At 42.4% G+C, this 14,191-nt stretch overlaps 3 protein-coding genes across 3 annotated transcripts; 1 reads left to right on the forward strand and 2 right to left on the reverse strand.

The window, feature by feature from the left end:
• Nucleotides 1–228: 228 nt before the first annotated feature.
• Nucleotides 229–5,386, reverse strand: LOC136428376 (vesicle transport protein USE1-like). Its single transcript, XM_066417828.1, has 8 exons — nucleotides 5,244–5,386; nucleotides 4,225–4,280; nucleotides 3,930–4,008; nucleotides 3,175–3,345; nucleotides 2,399–2,420; nucleotides 2,180–2,213; nucleotides 1,415–1,565; nucleotides 229–1,105 (listed from the first exon to the last, which is right to left on the reverse strand). Exons 1-8 carry the CDS (start codon nucleotides 5,340–5,342, stop codon nucleotides 923–925), a joined length of 795 nt encoding a protein of 264 aa, XP_066273925.1. The 5' UTR covers nucleotides 5,343–5,386; the 3' UTR covers nucleotides 229–922.
• Nucleotides 5,387–5,587: 201 nt separating this feature from the next.
• On the forward strand, nucleotides 5,588–10,571 carry LOC136428374 (stabilizer of axonemal microtubules 5-like). Its single transcript, XM_066417825.1, has 8 exons — nucleotides 5,588–5,718; nucleotides 6,596–7,164; nucleotides 7,383–7,489; nucleotides 7,878–8,097; nucleotides 8,227–8,345; nucleotides 8,508–8,700; nucleotides 9,534–9,634; nucleotides 10,062–10,571. The coding sequence occupies exons 2-8, from the start codon at nucleotides 6,615–6,617 to the stop codon at nucleotides 10,236–10,238; spliced, it is 1,467 nt and encodes a 488-aa protein (XP_066273922.1). The 5' UTR covers nucleotides 5,588–5,718; nucleotides 6,596–6,614; the 3' UTR covers nucleotides 10,239–10,571.
• Nucleotide 10,572: 1 nt separating this feature from the next.
• On the reverse strand, nucleotides 10,573–13,679 carry LOC136428377 (NADH dehydrogenase [ubiquinone] 1 alpha subcomplex subunit 13-like). The gene is made up of 4 exons (XM_066417829.1): nucleotides 13,548–13,679; nucleotides 13,055–13,133; nucleotides 11,238–11,309; nucleotides 10,573–10,946 (listed from the first exon to the last, which is right to left on the reverse strand). Exons 1-4 carry the CDS (start codon nucleotides 13,645–13,647, stop codon nucleotides 10,757–10,759), a joined length of 441 nt encoding a protein of 146 aa, XP_066273926.1. The 5' UTR covers nucleotides 13,648–13,679; the 3' UTR covers nucleotides 10,573–10,756.
• Nucleotides 13,680–14,191: the final 512 nt, after the last annotated feature.

Consider the following 14,191-nt stretch of genomic DNA (forward strand, 5'->3'; position numbering starts at 1 on the left):
GCTTACCAACAGATATCCTGACTTGTTGCACTTGCTGGCCATGGGTTCTTATCTTGTTTGAGAAACTGTAATTTGTTCTCCCTGGCTATTGATGAGTTATATGAGGTTCTCTTCTACCATCTTACAATATGTCTTCTGGGCTTAGATACCTCCTACTTGACATAGCAAGCTGACACAATTCTAGTATTACACAGAATAGCTACAAAATACTACACAATGGTCAGGGAGTGTTCATATGTTATTTATTAGCAGGTGTTCTTATCTAAGTTTGGGGCTTGCCTATTTGGTACTTCATAACATCAATCCTTGGACGATTCTAATCTGCAAAGTTACAACTTCTAAAATCTTTACCTAATATTTCACTTCTGTTCCTGCAAGCTGCTCATAGCAGGCAGGTATTTCAAGTCCTGGTCTTCCTTGGTCAACAAACACTAACAAACACCGTTCTCCAGACATCAATCTACTATCCGACCCACAGTCAAGCTGTAGGTCAACTAAGGTCAGGACAAAACAACCTATAGGGTATCAGATTTCCAGGGTGGTCTGAACTGGAAAGGTACATCAGTACATTTACAGTGTGTTAAACCACTGAAGAAGCCACATTGGTGAAACCGCTCTGGCTGGCAGGCTGAATAAAAGTTTTAATCTGGAACTATGTGGCTCCAAATGTCTTACTCTTAATGATTGCACTCATTTGCAGTGCAAAAGATGTCGTTTAGGTGAGAAATGAATCCTCTCTTCATTTATATACTATTACTATCCTATCTTCATTTACAAAATTCCAAATTTCTTTCTCCATCCCCAACTTAATAAAAATTTATAGTTACAATGAAAGTTCTAGATCAGATATATAGGGAAGATTGTTGCAACTTTTTAACCGAGACCCAAGCAGTCCTACCAGACCCATAATGCAGTGCAGAGGTCATCTGGGTTTAGGGAACAGCCTGATGAAGAGGATCATGAAGAGGAAAATGATACAGACGATGGCGAGCATGGTCCACATGGTCCAGTTACACGACCGTTTCACGTGCTCCTCCAGCCTGTCTGTCTCCACCTTTAGACGGTCGTAGTTACCCTCCGCTAACTTGGATGACTTGTCCAATACCTACAGTGGGGAATAAAAGGCTTCATTTATATGCTTTCTTGAACTTAACTGTGTTTACTGTACAGACCATTGGTGTAAATCAAAGAAAACAAAGTAAATGTACTTTCTGTTAGCTGACAATCAGTGCCCCAAGCAGATACGGTCCCCAAGCAGATACGGTCCCCCAAGCCTAAGAGCCTGGCCCCGATAAGTTGAAAAATCGCTGTGTGGGAGGCCTGCAACGGAGACTAGCCAGGACCCCCCATTCAGACCCTCAGAAGAAGGAAACAACTGGTTTCCTCCCTGATGATAACAGGGCCCCATACCCACCTTGGTGTCCTCCCTGATGATGTTCTGTGCGGCCAGCTGGTTGTGCTTCAGGCTCCTGGCTAGTGTCAGCATCTCCTCTGCTATCTTAGCCTGCATGTCCTGGTGTCTCTGTAACACTGTGTCCAGGTCCCCCTCAGGCTCCTCCCCTCCCCTACATGGAACACACAGTAGGCAGACATTCACCAAGTCATTCAGGATAGGCAGTTTTAAGGGTACCGTTGCAACCCCTACTTTTATTCCAAAAGAAGCATTTTTCTAGGGCTTTGTCAAACCTCCTTGGTCAGACTGTAAAGGCTTTGCTTGTCTATTCCTGTTATGTGTAATCTGATGTTTAATTCTACATAGTTCATAAATCTAGTGATTGGCAATTTTGCTATAATGTGCAGGAATGACATGGTAAGGTATAGCATAGTCTGCCCCTCCAAGTTCAGACTGCTGACTGGCCCTTAATCTTTATGCTGGAATGATGGGCAAAGGACCTTGGTGGAAAAATTCTTCAAAACCCTGGCACCATTACACAGTGCCCTCTATGGACCATACCTAGAACTACAAGCAATACTCCAAGTCTCCCATATGTGTATCAAGTTTCCCACCAAACATAACCATACCTTATCATCTAATAGTCCATGAAACTAGAATTGTCCAATGGGAGTTGCATATCTAAACATGGTAATTGGTATGCAGGATTTCCCAACACACAGTTTATGAAAGGACTGCATTGTACTTAATTTGTAGATTTTCAGGGTTCTCAAACACGATACTCACCTGCTCCACCTTGCACCTGATGCATCTGGTGCATCTGCAATAAGAGTGGAAAAACGGGAACATTGGTCTAGGGCAGGTGCATAATCAGTCAGCATGGTGTTTGGCAAAACACACAACAGTATAGTGAAAATGGTCACACTTCACAATGTCATCTCGTCAATCCATTTTTTCCAAAAGCAGAAATTATGCAAAATAAATCTAGCATTGATAGAAACTTACCACTTTTGTTGTCATTGTCCATCTGCAAAAAATAAAAAAAAGGTATTACCAGGCTGATTCTAAAAAGAATGCACTGTCACTTTGATCACAAAACAGTGACTAAGTAGTGACTTCAAGCTGATTCACTAAAATGTCAGCCCACAATGAACAGTGGGCCATGGCTTAAAGGAGCATCCCATTCCAGAATCAGGCAATTCAGCTGTCTTTTTGGCAACAGTCCTTTTCTAAATCCATGTACCCCCATACGGACCCGCTTCTAATGTATTTGCATGGCCAACTTCGGGCACAATTTCTCGCCACAACGGCAGACGCGATAAGCTTACGAAAGCAGTCGAGTGACTATCACACATATACAATATACACGAAATGTTTTAAGACTATCGCGTCTGGGGATACAGAAATTGTGGTGTTTTTGTAAGAACTATTGAACTCTGCCATTGTTGGAAGGGTCCTCTGGGGTTTTCAACAACTCAATCACTATTATGTTCACCCTGCGTTTAGGCTTCAACTTATGCTAAATTTGACAAAACAAATTGGATTCAAGCATAACGATTTAGTCTCTGATGAATTATAATACCCGCTTCTGGAGTGGAATGCTCCTTTAACATCCTGTCCCAAGGATTGCAACCTTTTCATGTATCCAGCATATTGGGTGAGCAACACAGTCCGGATTCAAACTCTCAGAGGCTGGGTCACTAACCACTGGACCACGCATGCTACAGACAAGGGTGGATATTTGCCCAACATCCCCCTGCTCAACAGTATAACTTCCCTACCTTCCCCAGAAGCTCTTCCCTCATATCCTTCTGGTAGCGAGACCTGGCCCTGGCGTGGAGCTCTCGTGTCTTCCTATTGGACAGCTGTGAGGAGGCGGTGCTGTAACGCTCCAGACAGGGCTGGCCTGGCTTCATCATCTCTGTGGCGAGGACTCGTTCACTGGGAGATTCCTGGATTGTAGGACATATATTCACTCAGTGAAAAAAAAGGAAAAGTGATCTCAAACCAGTTTAAAGCTCACTGATGAACTAATCTTTCACTGGTCATGAGAGAACCTATGTATGTATTTACAGGTTCATTGTACCCAAAATATTTCCCTAGCTCTATTTCATAAGCAAGATGGACTGTGGACCATGGCTTAATGTCCCGTCCTAAGGACTACAATCTTTTATAGTAAAGTTGGGTGAGCGACAACAGCCAGGATTCAAACTCCCAACCTCTAGATCTTTGTCCAGAGGCAGGGTCGCTAACCACTGGACTACACATGTTCCAGTGATTTATGCAAACTGTCAAGACTGAACTGATCTAACATTCTAAGTTTCCTTTCTCTGAACATGTTGTCAATGTCCAATGCTAGGAATATGCCAGTATTCAATAAATAGTGTGACACATAAAGGTAAAAACAAATAACTGAATTGTTTGAACATAAAAAAGGACCTTGAAGGTAAAAATTAAGAACTGAATTGTTTGAACAGAAAAAAAGACCAACGATCTTCTTATCCTGGAGTGAAAGAGTGTGGACTTTCATACTCACTAATTTTTCTGCCTCGATATATTTCTTTAAAAACTCCACTTTCTTGTTGTACTCTTTCAGGATGTCTGAGGCGGGTTTCCTGCAGGAAAAATATCATGATAATGTCTGCAATAAGAGAATACTGTACAAGTACTATTACTAGAAGAGATCTGGTTTCATATGTGAGAGAAAGTCAAATCAGTTGAGAAACAGGGCAATATTATCAAACTGTTGTCCCTTGCTGCAAGTTAAAGAAAATTTGGAAGGCATTTTTGTGTACTTATACACAGTGACAGAAAAGGATGTTGAAAGTTACCCTGGACTTGGTAGATTGTTCAGCTCACTGAGTTGCCCTTGAAGTGCCTCTACATACTGTAGAATGAGACAAAAAGAACATCAACTAGGTTTTCTTCAGCATACTGCATTGTGATTCATCTTTCTATATTACATTTTAGCACCGATCTAGTCCATGAAACAACCTGACAATAAAACAATGTGTATTTTAAAACGTAATGCAGAAATGCATTCTAAAGTTTTCTTTTAACAGGTTTAGGAAATAGTTTTAAAAACACCCCACAAATTCCCATTTGGTGAAACCATTAAATTAATGTTGTGATTGTTCTCTTGTATCAATACCTTCTGGAGAGTGACTAGATTATCCTGTCTACAGTCTAGTAGTCCCAACACTCAGCCTGGCAACATTATTGTTGTTGTCCTTGTTTAACGTCTATTCACTTGGTTCAGTTACATCATCATCATCATAGGTTACCCCCATATAGGGGCAAAGTTGGGGGGAGTTTAGGTCCCGGCTAATGCGGGCAGGCCTCCAGCCTGGCACGGTAAGACTCAATGGTGGGAGCCGTCACAACCGTGTCAGGCAGAGCGTTACGAGTCGTCTTTCTGGGTATCTAACTCGTGTTTGCGTGTTGCTGGAAGGGATTCTGGGATGGCGCATCAAGTCTGTGCATACTCTCAATGTAGCGGGAGAAGGCTATGTACATCTGCTTGTTGATTCCGTTATGATTTTTGCCAGATGGCAGATTAGAATGTGTATAATTTGGAAAGAGATTCAATCAAGGATGATCCTGTCAATAATTGATACAGATTGAACATCACCATAGTGATAGATCTATCCTGACGTCAGTGAAGCCTGTAGGACGTTCGAACGACAGAGAGTTTCGGACTTTTTCAGATAGAGATTATCTAACTGGTTGCTCGAAAATTCCTGTCTCGACGCCCCCCTCCCCTAATTCTCCACACTTCTCTATATAATGTATGCAAACTACTGCTGAGGGACTAAATTAAGTAACATCATACTTTTAAAACATGACCTACCTTTTCTAATCGCCAGTCGCCAGCCCTGCTTTCTGATGCCATTTCTTCACAGCGACCTAAAAGTCGACGAAAATTTATTTCCAACCTCGAAACCGCCATGTTGGCAGTGACGTCACGTTCACCTCTGACCTTTACTCTATTTATTTTTCAACAGAGGGCGACAAAATGTACATGTAAAATAGATTTGGCGCTTTAGGTACTAAATCATACAGTTGTTTGCTTTTGAATAGTCTTAAATACACATAATGCTTTATTTCTAAGTCCAGTACATCTAATGATTAGCTCAATATGTGTGTATTACTTTATTTATATGTAAAATACCACAAGTGTTTGGCTGCCCTGAAAAGTAAGCAGCGTCCGGTCGCTTAGTAACACCCTTCCGCCAACAAAGAGAAAACAAAACACCATTCCTGGCACGTTGTGCAGACATTTTCTGATTTTCCCAGGGATCTGACCAACCTTGTCCGAAAAAAAGGTGAGTAGCTGTTGCTTACACAGCGTAAAATGAAGTTATACTGTGTGTCGGTTATCGTTAATTGGATTTGTCTGGGTGTAAGCGGCAACGAGTGCTCTTGGCGTGCGGGGAAGACCTTAGTCCCGCCGTCACAAAGCCCACTTCACTGCCAAGAATGATTAGTATAAACTAGCGACTTAATAATTCATTGTGACCTTCCCGTGTTATTGTCAGATGAACCAAACACAGAGGAAGCTGTTTTGTGCAATGATTTGCGTGTTTGGCCGCAGACAAGAGTACACTTAAGAATTAAACCACTTCTAGGTCAAGCCCCATGCCTTTAAAGTCAAATATTACCGGGGCCGCCGGTCTTAGCTTTTCCTTTGAGCAAAGAACGTAAACTAAAAGCCTGATGAACCTACTAAGTAAAACAATTTGAACGAGATCTATAGTGATTTTTCATATAAAATTTAATATTGAAATGAAAAAGGCAACAAGCTAACTCTTGTTCTTTGTTTGATATTGGGCCCGTCTGTGCCAACATCGATACGGTAACCGATATGTCATTGGCAGCACGGAAACGTTTTGAAGATGAGGTTGTAGGCCTTGGTTTTAAGAACACATTCTACCGAGAAAAAAATGCGGTAACGGTAACCAAAGACTCGCGAGCATGTCTGAAAAAAAATCTAGATAAAAGAAAACATCGTTCTTTAGATTCCAACTTTCAACATGGCGGGTCTCTCATGTACAAGTGTACGTTGTGTTTAAGTTGCCGATGAGATGTTGATATCATGTCATTGCATTGAAAAGTTACAAATTTTCAGTATTTATTCTGTTTCTTTGCGTATATCAGACACATTTAAATATATTTTCTTCTTCTTGAAATGTTCGACCACAGACAGAGACGAGGACGCACCATGACAGCCGTATCAAACCCGATCGTTGCTCCTCTGACGGGCATCGACTTCCTCGCCGCCTCTCACTTCAAGATCGCCCAGGAACCCTCAGCCACCCAAAACTCCCTCCACAGTGTCTTCAAGAACGACTACAAGGCTCCTTACCAATGGCGGCGACAGAGCGCCTCGGAGCCGCCGCGACCCGCGCAGTTCATGCACGCGGACACCGGAAAGATCGGGGTGAAACTCTCGGAGACTCGCCAGGCCTTTCCAGAGAAGAAGTCGGAGAAGATGGAACTTAAGGACAAGTACACTTCCCTACAGGCCACCAACTTCAAGTCTGATGCCGACAAACGGATTGACAGTTTCCAGACCACCAATGCCGCGTATTTTCCCGCCAAGCCGCTGTCTGTGACCAAGCCCTCCAAGGACCCACACGAGAGAATGACCAGTTACATTCCTCAGGGAGACAAGGAGAAGGCGCCTAACCCCGTGTCTGACTACAGGGCCTCCTTCCCGGGACACGACACTGCCAATGTAGTCACTCAGAAGGCACCCAACATGCACAATGGTGAGTGGCCATTCAGTGACTTACAGGCACTTTTTATAATGTTTTTTTAACTGATACCTTATTTCGTGGACAGAAATAAGAAACATTGTAGCTAGGAAACTACCACCTCCTGTTTCTGTCATCATTTTCAATGACAAGTTCTAGCTTGTTGAATTGAATGTCCATGTAAATAAGTCGTGACTTTGCTTTAAAGACTTATCAAACATGTTTCCCTACAGCTGGTCCCCCCACCCTCCTGGGTGACGACCGCACACACAGTTTCGCCACCACCAGTACCAGAGCGTTCGATGGACAGTGGCTCCCACCTGTCGAACCAGTCCCCAAGGTAACAATACAGGACTTCATCACTACTGATGAGTTAAAGTAACAGTTAAAAACTAATCAGACATTGATTGGGAAGTCCAATATACAAGTTGCACTTTCTTTTTCACTAGTAAAGGTAAAGTAGTAACTTGAATCCTAAATTGAGGTGAAGCATATTGCTTTTTCAAGTATGTAGCTAAAAGTAGTAGTGCTATGCGGCTTTGCTATGGCTTGTGTTTCTAGCCAAGCACACCAGGTCACCTCTACTCTTCAGGATAAGTGTGTCGTCTTCTTTTATGTGCAGAGGTTTCAAGCTTGAGGCTTACACCTTAAGCTCCCTCATACACTGAACCGCTAGCTTTCACTAAACGCATGTTTTCTCATCAAACTTCCCATTGCTTACTCTGCAGCAAACGCGGTCGTCTGTGCCCATGGGTGACCCCACCAAGGTCAAGCACGAGTTCACCACGAAGCAGGTGTCCTTCCAGGCGCATCCGGGCGCTGAGATGAAGGGTTACGACAGGGGCGGCACCATGGGTAAACTACAGGTCACCAACTTCAAACTCGGGGACGGGAATGGCAGATACCTCAGCACGGCCGCTGAGTCCTACACACCCATGTGGGGCGGAGGTAAGACATGGGTCTATCTGGGTCTTGCACACCCATTCTCGACACCAACTTTTCAAACTCAAAGTCATTTATTGATTCAAACTGTCAACATTTCCTTCGATCTAAAGCAAACTTTTGTCCCTTGTTTAGAGAGATGCGATATCCCCAAGCACAAGCGGAATGACAGCAGCCTTCCACAGGGTGACCTTGACCCGTACAGGTCAACGGAACGGACCAACACAACCACCAACAGGTGGTACCTTCAAAAGGTGAGATCATTATCGGACAATATTTCAATTGGCTGTTCCATTTGAAAAAGGGCCAGGGGAGGGCAGAAGAGAAACAGAATTTTGCAATGTAAAATGATAAGTTTTAAGAAAAATTACACACATGGGAAGATAATATTTATTTTTTTGCTCTTCCCTTCACAGCATGATCTGAGTGGTCGTCCCAAGCCGATCAGCGGCGCCAACTTGAGGACTCGCAGCACGGTTCAGCTGAACGAGCCGCCGCTGGACAACCGCTTCTACAGCACCACCAACGCCTCCACGTTCACGCCCAAGTCTGTACCGTACGCCAGGGTCAGGGGAGGACAGCCTAGTGTCGTACCCCTCGACTACTACGGTTAGCTACAGCCTTTTTTTGCTGAAAACAGTTAAGCAAGACATCAGTTAAACCAGTGGATAGCAAAGTGCACACAACCAAGTATTCTATTCAAGACAACATTTCATTGACCATCTGCCACCTCCCTCAGGGCAATACTGACTGGTTCTATTTCGCACTGCTGCTAGCTGTCACTGCTAACAGATGCAGTCCCAAACATATCTACGCATATACCATAAGTAGTTCATAAAGTGCGTAATAGAATCAGTCAGTACTTCTTTTAGGAAGGTGATAGACGTCGGCTTGAGCCTTTAATAAAACACTTGGTTATGTACAAGGAACTTTGTGACCCAGTAACTTACCAACCTGATTAAACTGTTCACAGATCTAAATCAGTTAGCCACAGGATGATACCATGTGACTGGCCAATTTGTACTGAAAGAGTAACTTGTTGATCACATCATCTACAGTATCCATTTGCACAGGACACACAGAGTGTTGTAAAGAACTTTGTCAGATTGGTAATCTACTTACAAGTTAAGTTCTTTCCACACAATCTCAAATCAATTTCTCTACTGAAGCCTTGGCTGCTATCAGCTGCCTTCATCAGTGAGTACTGTACTAGTAATGAACTCCATGAACAGAAACGAGGGTGGACAAAATTTCAGTCACATTTGGGACTGCATCCTGCCACAAAGGAACCATGCAGCAAGCACTAGTAGGTACATTACAAAGCAGCTAAAATGTATGTTAAGAAATTGACTGGTTGTGTAGAACTAGACGGAACTTCACTTGTGGACACACAGCACCATACAGAATGACTGGACTTGTCTAATCCAACATGTGTATTCCAGGGGACACGAAGACTGACCCCACCTCCTGGAGTGACTTCCCCTCCCATGTGAAGGACAACAGAGTACCTGTTATGAGACCCAACTCTGAGGCACTGGACAATGTAAGGCTCAGCAAACATGACTACAACACAATACAGGATTTGAAATATAAGGGCTTGTTTTGTAGGATTGTAATATTCAGTGTGCAGTAGTTTGCATTCACTGACGAATATTTATAACAGTATGACAACAAACTTTGGCCAAAGAAGGAAACGCACATCTTTCCATTACATCACCTTAAGATTTTGCATTGTTTCTTTTAATAAATTGCTATGGCCAAGATGGCTGCCTTAGGACTTATTACATTACAGAATTACTAGTACTTCAACTGAAATGGGTGTGTCACACTCAGTATGTGACGTTTCTAGAAATAAGTCTTTTGGGGGGAGGCAAAGTCACATGTACATGTGTCTGCACCTCGAAAATTATAGCCTTGCATACTTCCACAACCCATGTGTTAATTACCCATCCTTTTTTCTTTGACTCCAGTTGCGGGATGCCCACTTCGGACCACCCCTTGGTGGAGAACGGTATTTTGAAACGACACATCGCAAGTCCTATCCCGCAAAAATCACGGACAGAATCAATGTTATCCCTGGAGCACTTCAGAAGAGTTCTGTTCCCCTGGGAACTTTAGGAAAATACATTTCTGGGTACCACGTATAAAGGACATGCACTGAAATATTTTTTTGGTATATTGGGACAATTTATGGTTAAAGGTCAAATTCAACATTGGCCAGTCCCAACTGATGCTATAGTTGGTTTGGATGAAATCAGAAGTATTGCTTTGATGTACTTATGTATATATCACAGTCAAAGTTTATTGTAAATATCGAAGTTGTTTTTTTCACTGATGCTATATCATCAAGCCACTGTTTGCAATCAACCCAGGAAATCCAAAGCTGCTATAAAACTTTCCAGTATACTATGATATTATGTAGTTACTGTAGTAAAATTATGTTGCCGAAATTGAAATAAAACAAGAGCACCACAAAAACACTGAAGTTTGTCCTTTTAATTTCTGTCGTTAATGCTACACTTTGATGGTTACCTCCAGCTCCAACAAGCACACAAAGAACAGTTCTTTCCTCTTTAAAACATGCTGTAAGGTACAATTTTAGACAGGAGAATCTCAGATGGTAAAGCACACTACAGGGTGGTAAAGAAACATACAAGTTGAGTGATCAGATATTGTAGTTGTAGCCATACACTTTGCGGACCATATCTTCGCGAGGTCGCAGGTTAAGGATCTCCACGGGGGGCGGGGTGTGCCACTTCTCACTGGAGTAGACGCTCTCTCCCACAACCCATCCTTCCACCCCCTCCATGATTTTGGCCTCTTCCTCCAGGTTGGACCGGTACTGCCGCAAGATGCTGTAAGACGAGATAAGGATGGGGGTGCACGTGGTTAGTAGTGTATATAGTACACAATGGTACAGGGTCAATAAGACCTGAAGCCATGTTGTGTGTTTGAGGAGAGCCACACCTCAAAGGATGCAACATATTTATCTAAAAGAGTAGGGGTCCATCCCAGTGTGAGTGGGTCCAACCATACAGCCAGGTAATATCAAGCTTGTTCTCACTGTACAAAGTGGTGCGTAACACCTTTAAAAGGTGGTACTAGCATTTACCAAGTGTTAGGAAATGAGTTTGTAGTCCACTTACAGTCTGTCTTGTTCTGCCTTGTGAAGAGGATGCAAGGCAACTTGTACTTCTACCTCCTCAGCCCATTCTACCCTGCAGATAAACAACAACAACAAACATGAGTTAACTGTGGATAGCACCCTTTATCAATATGATAATGTCCAGGAGAATCATTTTGTTGATTGAGATTTAAAGAATAAAGTGTAAGGTACCATGTAATTAACAATCCTAGCAAAATACAGTACACTACAGAATATATCCTCAGTCAAAATATCAATTTTGAACTTGAAGGATTCAGAACAAACATTCACTGACTCTCGTTATCTGAGGGTTACGTGACAAAAAAATTTTTCTTCATACAATGACCAATCCTGTCTGGATGTCCTGGAACTTAAGTGTCCTAAGACTCCTATCGAAATTTAAGAGATTACAAGGTTTTGTGTATCCCACAGCTTATACAATAGCTCAATACTTACCTAAAATATCTGGCTGAAAGCATCATGAAACAACCTGTCTGGGTTGGGATTTTGTTCGCGTGAAGGATTTTCGCGTTCGCGTGGAAAATTTTCGCGTGGAAAATTTGAAATGGAGAATTTATCTATAGGTTCAAAATATCAAAGTAATTTTATCATCAAAATTTTTCTCCCTTGGGAATAGACTTGAATCCCTTGGGAATAGCACACACCAAACCACACCACACCCTGCCCACACCCATGCAGGGAAAAAGTTTGCCTGTAATTTTGATCATTTGCTCGTTAAAATACGCTAATTAGTTGATCAGAAGGGAATTGGAGGTTTACAAGTCTAAGGTTTCACACCCAAAAAATTTCAAAGGATTTTTGAAATTTAAAAAATACAAAAGAACAAGTTGATTCCCAAGGGACTCAAGTCTATTCCCAAGGGAGAAAAATTTTGATGATAAAATTACTTTGATATTTTGAACCTATAAATAAATTCTCCATTTCAAATTTTCCACGCGAAAATTTTCCACGCGTACGCGAACATTCTTCACGCGAAAAAACCCCGTTCCCACCTGTCTGGTCTAAAAAAAAGTTTCCAAGGTCTGACACCAACCACAATCATTAACAGTTCAAACACAGACTGAAGAGAACTAAGTCAGTAAGTGTGGTGATATTTGACATCATTTCACTTTAGACACAACATCATCACAAGACAATACCTTTTTCAGTCTGTACATATAGAATACAACACGAGGTATTCCGTATCACCCGAGGTACCAGCCCGGCCGCGGGTCGGATCGCCCGTAGGCTGGAGGGCGATCCGACCCGCGGGAGGGCTGGGACCGAGGGTGATGCGGAATACACCGTGTTGAATTTTATTCATGTCATACCCACCCGAGAAAACACACATTTCAATGCGCAATGCCCCAAAAGTTGAGGGAGTTTTGTGTCCACGAAGACAAAACTGTAAAAACATTGATTCCAACCACCTAATGCGGTATTCGAATTTTCGACGGCGGCGCAACCAGCACACTCGAAATGCATTCAAAATATTCAATGGAAGCCCATGTGATACAAATCTAGAATCTCATGTGATAGGGATAGTTATCACATGGTCTGGAACACCCGTATCAGGCCCAGGAATGACATAAACTGGTATACACAATGAATCATCCAATAATAATTGTAATTTTAGAATAGCTGAATGCAATCTCCAGCACAATGTAGGTAACCAATGGTTGCCTATGAGGCTGTTTTTGTTTTCTGTAGATATTGAATAAAAACTGTTCATAATTTGATCATACTTTGCAGTTTATCATTTAATATACCTCCATAATATGTCATTTTTAATAAAGCGGTATATGAGATGGACCATACCTCCTCTTTCTATTCGTAGCGAACAGTCTTGCATATCCATAAATGGCCACTCCGATACCAAAGGCAAACAAAGCATAACCTGGGAAATAACATACAAAAACATGTCAGTGACTCAATAATTTCAGAGGGCTTACCCAAGGTTCTAACCTTCTAAAGGCCAAGGTTTACCACATGAAGCTTTTTGTTGGTTGTTCTTCTTCTTCTTTCGGTTATTGTTGCCAAGGTTCCTCAAACTGTGAAACTATGGCTAGAAAAATGTTCACTACCCAGGCTATCCTGACCACTATCGAATTCAAGGTAGTGTACTATACGTAACATTCACGGCTGAGGAATAACTATTTCTTGTAAGTTGTTAGGGGGAGGGGGGCAGTTAGTGACGAGGATACCGCCATCTTCACTGTAGAGGTCACTGAAAACGGCACCTTTATATTAACGTTAAGTTGTTATACAAGCGTGCTGCTGTTGGAATATAGTTCTATAGTATCTTAAGTACCTGATGGTCCCCTCCTTGGTAGTCTGCGGGCGTATTCAATCGGCCCGTAACCACCTTTTGGTGGTAGGTCCTGTTTGAACCCGGCCGTCCCGGACGCCATGATGGGACCTGGACCTCGTTTTCAAACGTACCGTAACAAGCAGAGCAGCAGCGCCCTCTGGCGGTTTTTGCATAAGGTACACGCACGCTCTTCCAAAATATTGAAACAAAGTTCAAAGTTACATTGCGTGCAGCGTTACGGTCGTGTTAATGTGGTTAGTGCAAAAACTACCAGCATATATTAGTCGGGCGAAGCAAAAAGACCTATAACTTCAAACCCCAAAAGAATTGAAAGCACTGACAAGTTTCTGGAAAAATCCAACGCTAATCAATTTTATGACCCTTTTTTTAAAAACCAAAAACCGCTTTAATAACGTTAAAGTTCAGACACACCCTGGGGTGTCGAAACACAGGGCTGTCCCTAACGTTACATGTAACGTGTGTGTAGCGTTAGTTCAGTGATTTCAATCTCCATAATTTCTGTTTTATCCATCTCTATCCACCACTACAAAACCTCTTACCCAGAAATTTGCCACTGAGCCTCTAGAAGGCATAGATGACTGAGAAAACGTTATCTATCTAACGTCAAAGTTGAACGTCTTTCT

The sequence above is a fragment of the Branchiostoma lanceolatum genome, chromosome 2 (assembly GCF_035083965.1).
Source record: "Branchiostoma lanceolatum isolate klBraLanc5 chromosome 2, klBraLanc5.hap2, whole genome shotgun sequence".
NCBI lineage: Eukaryota > Metazoa > Chordata > Leptocardii > Amphioxiformes > Branchiostomatidae > Branchiostoma > Branchiostoma lanceolatum.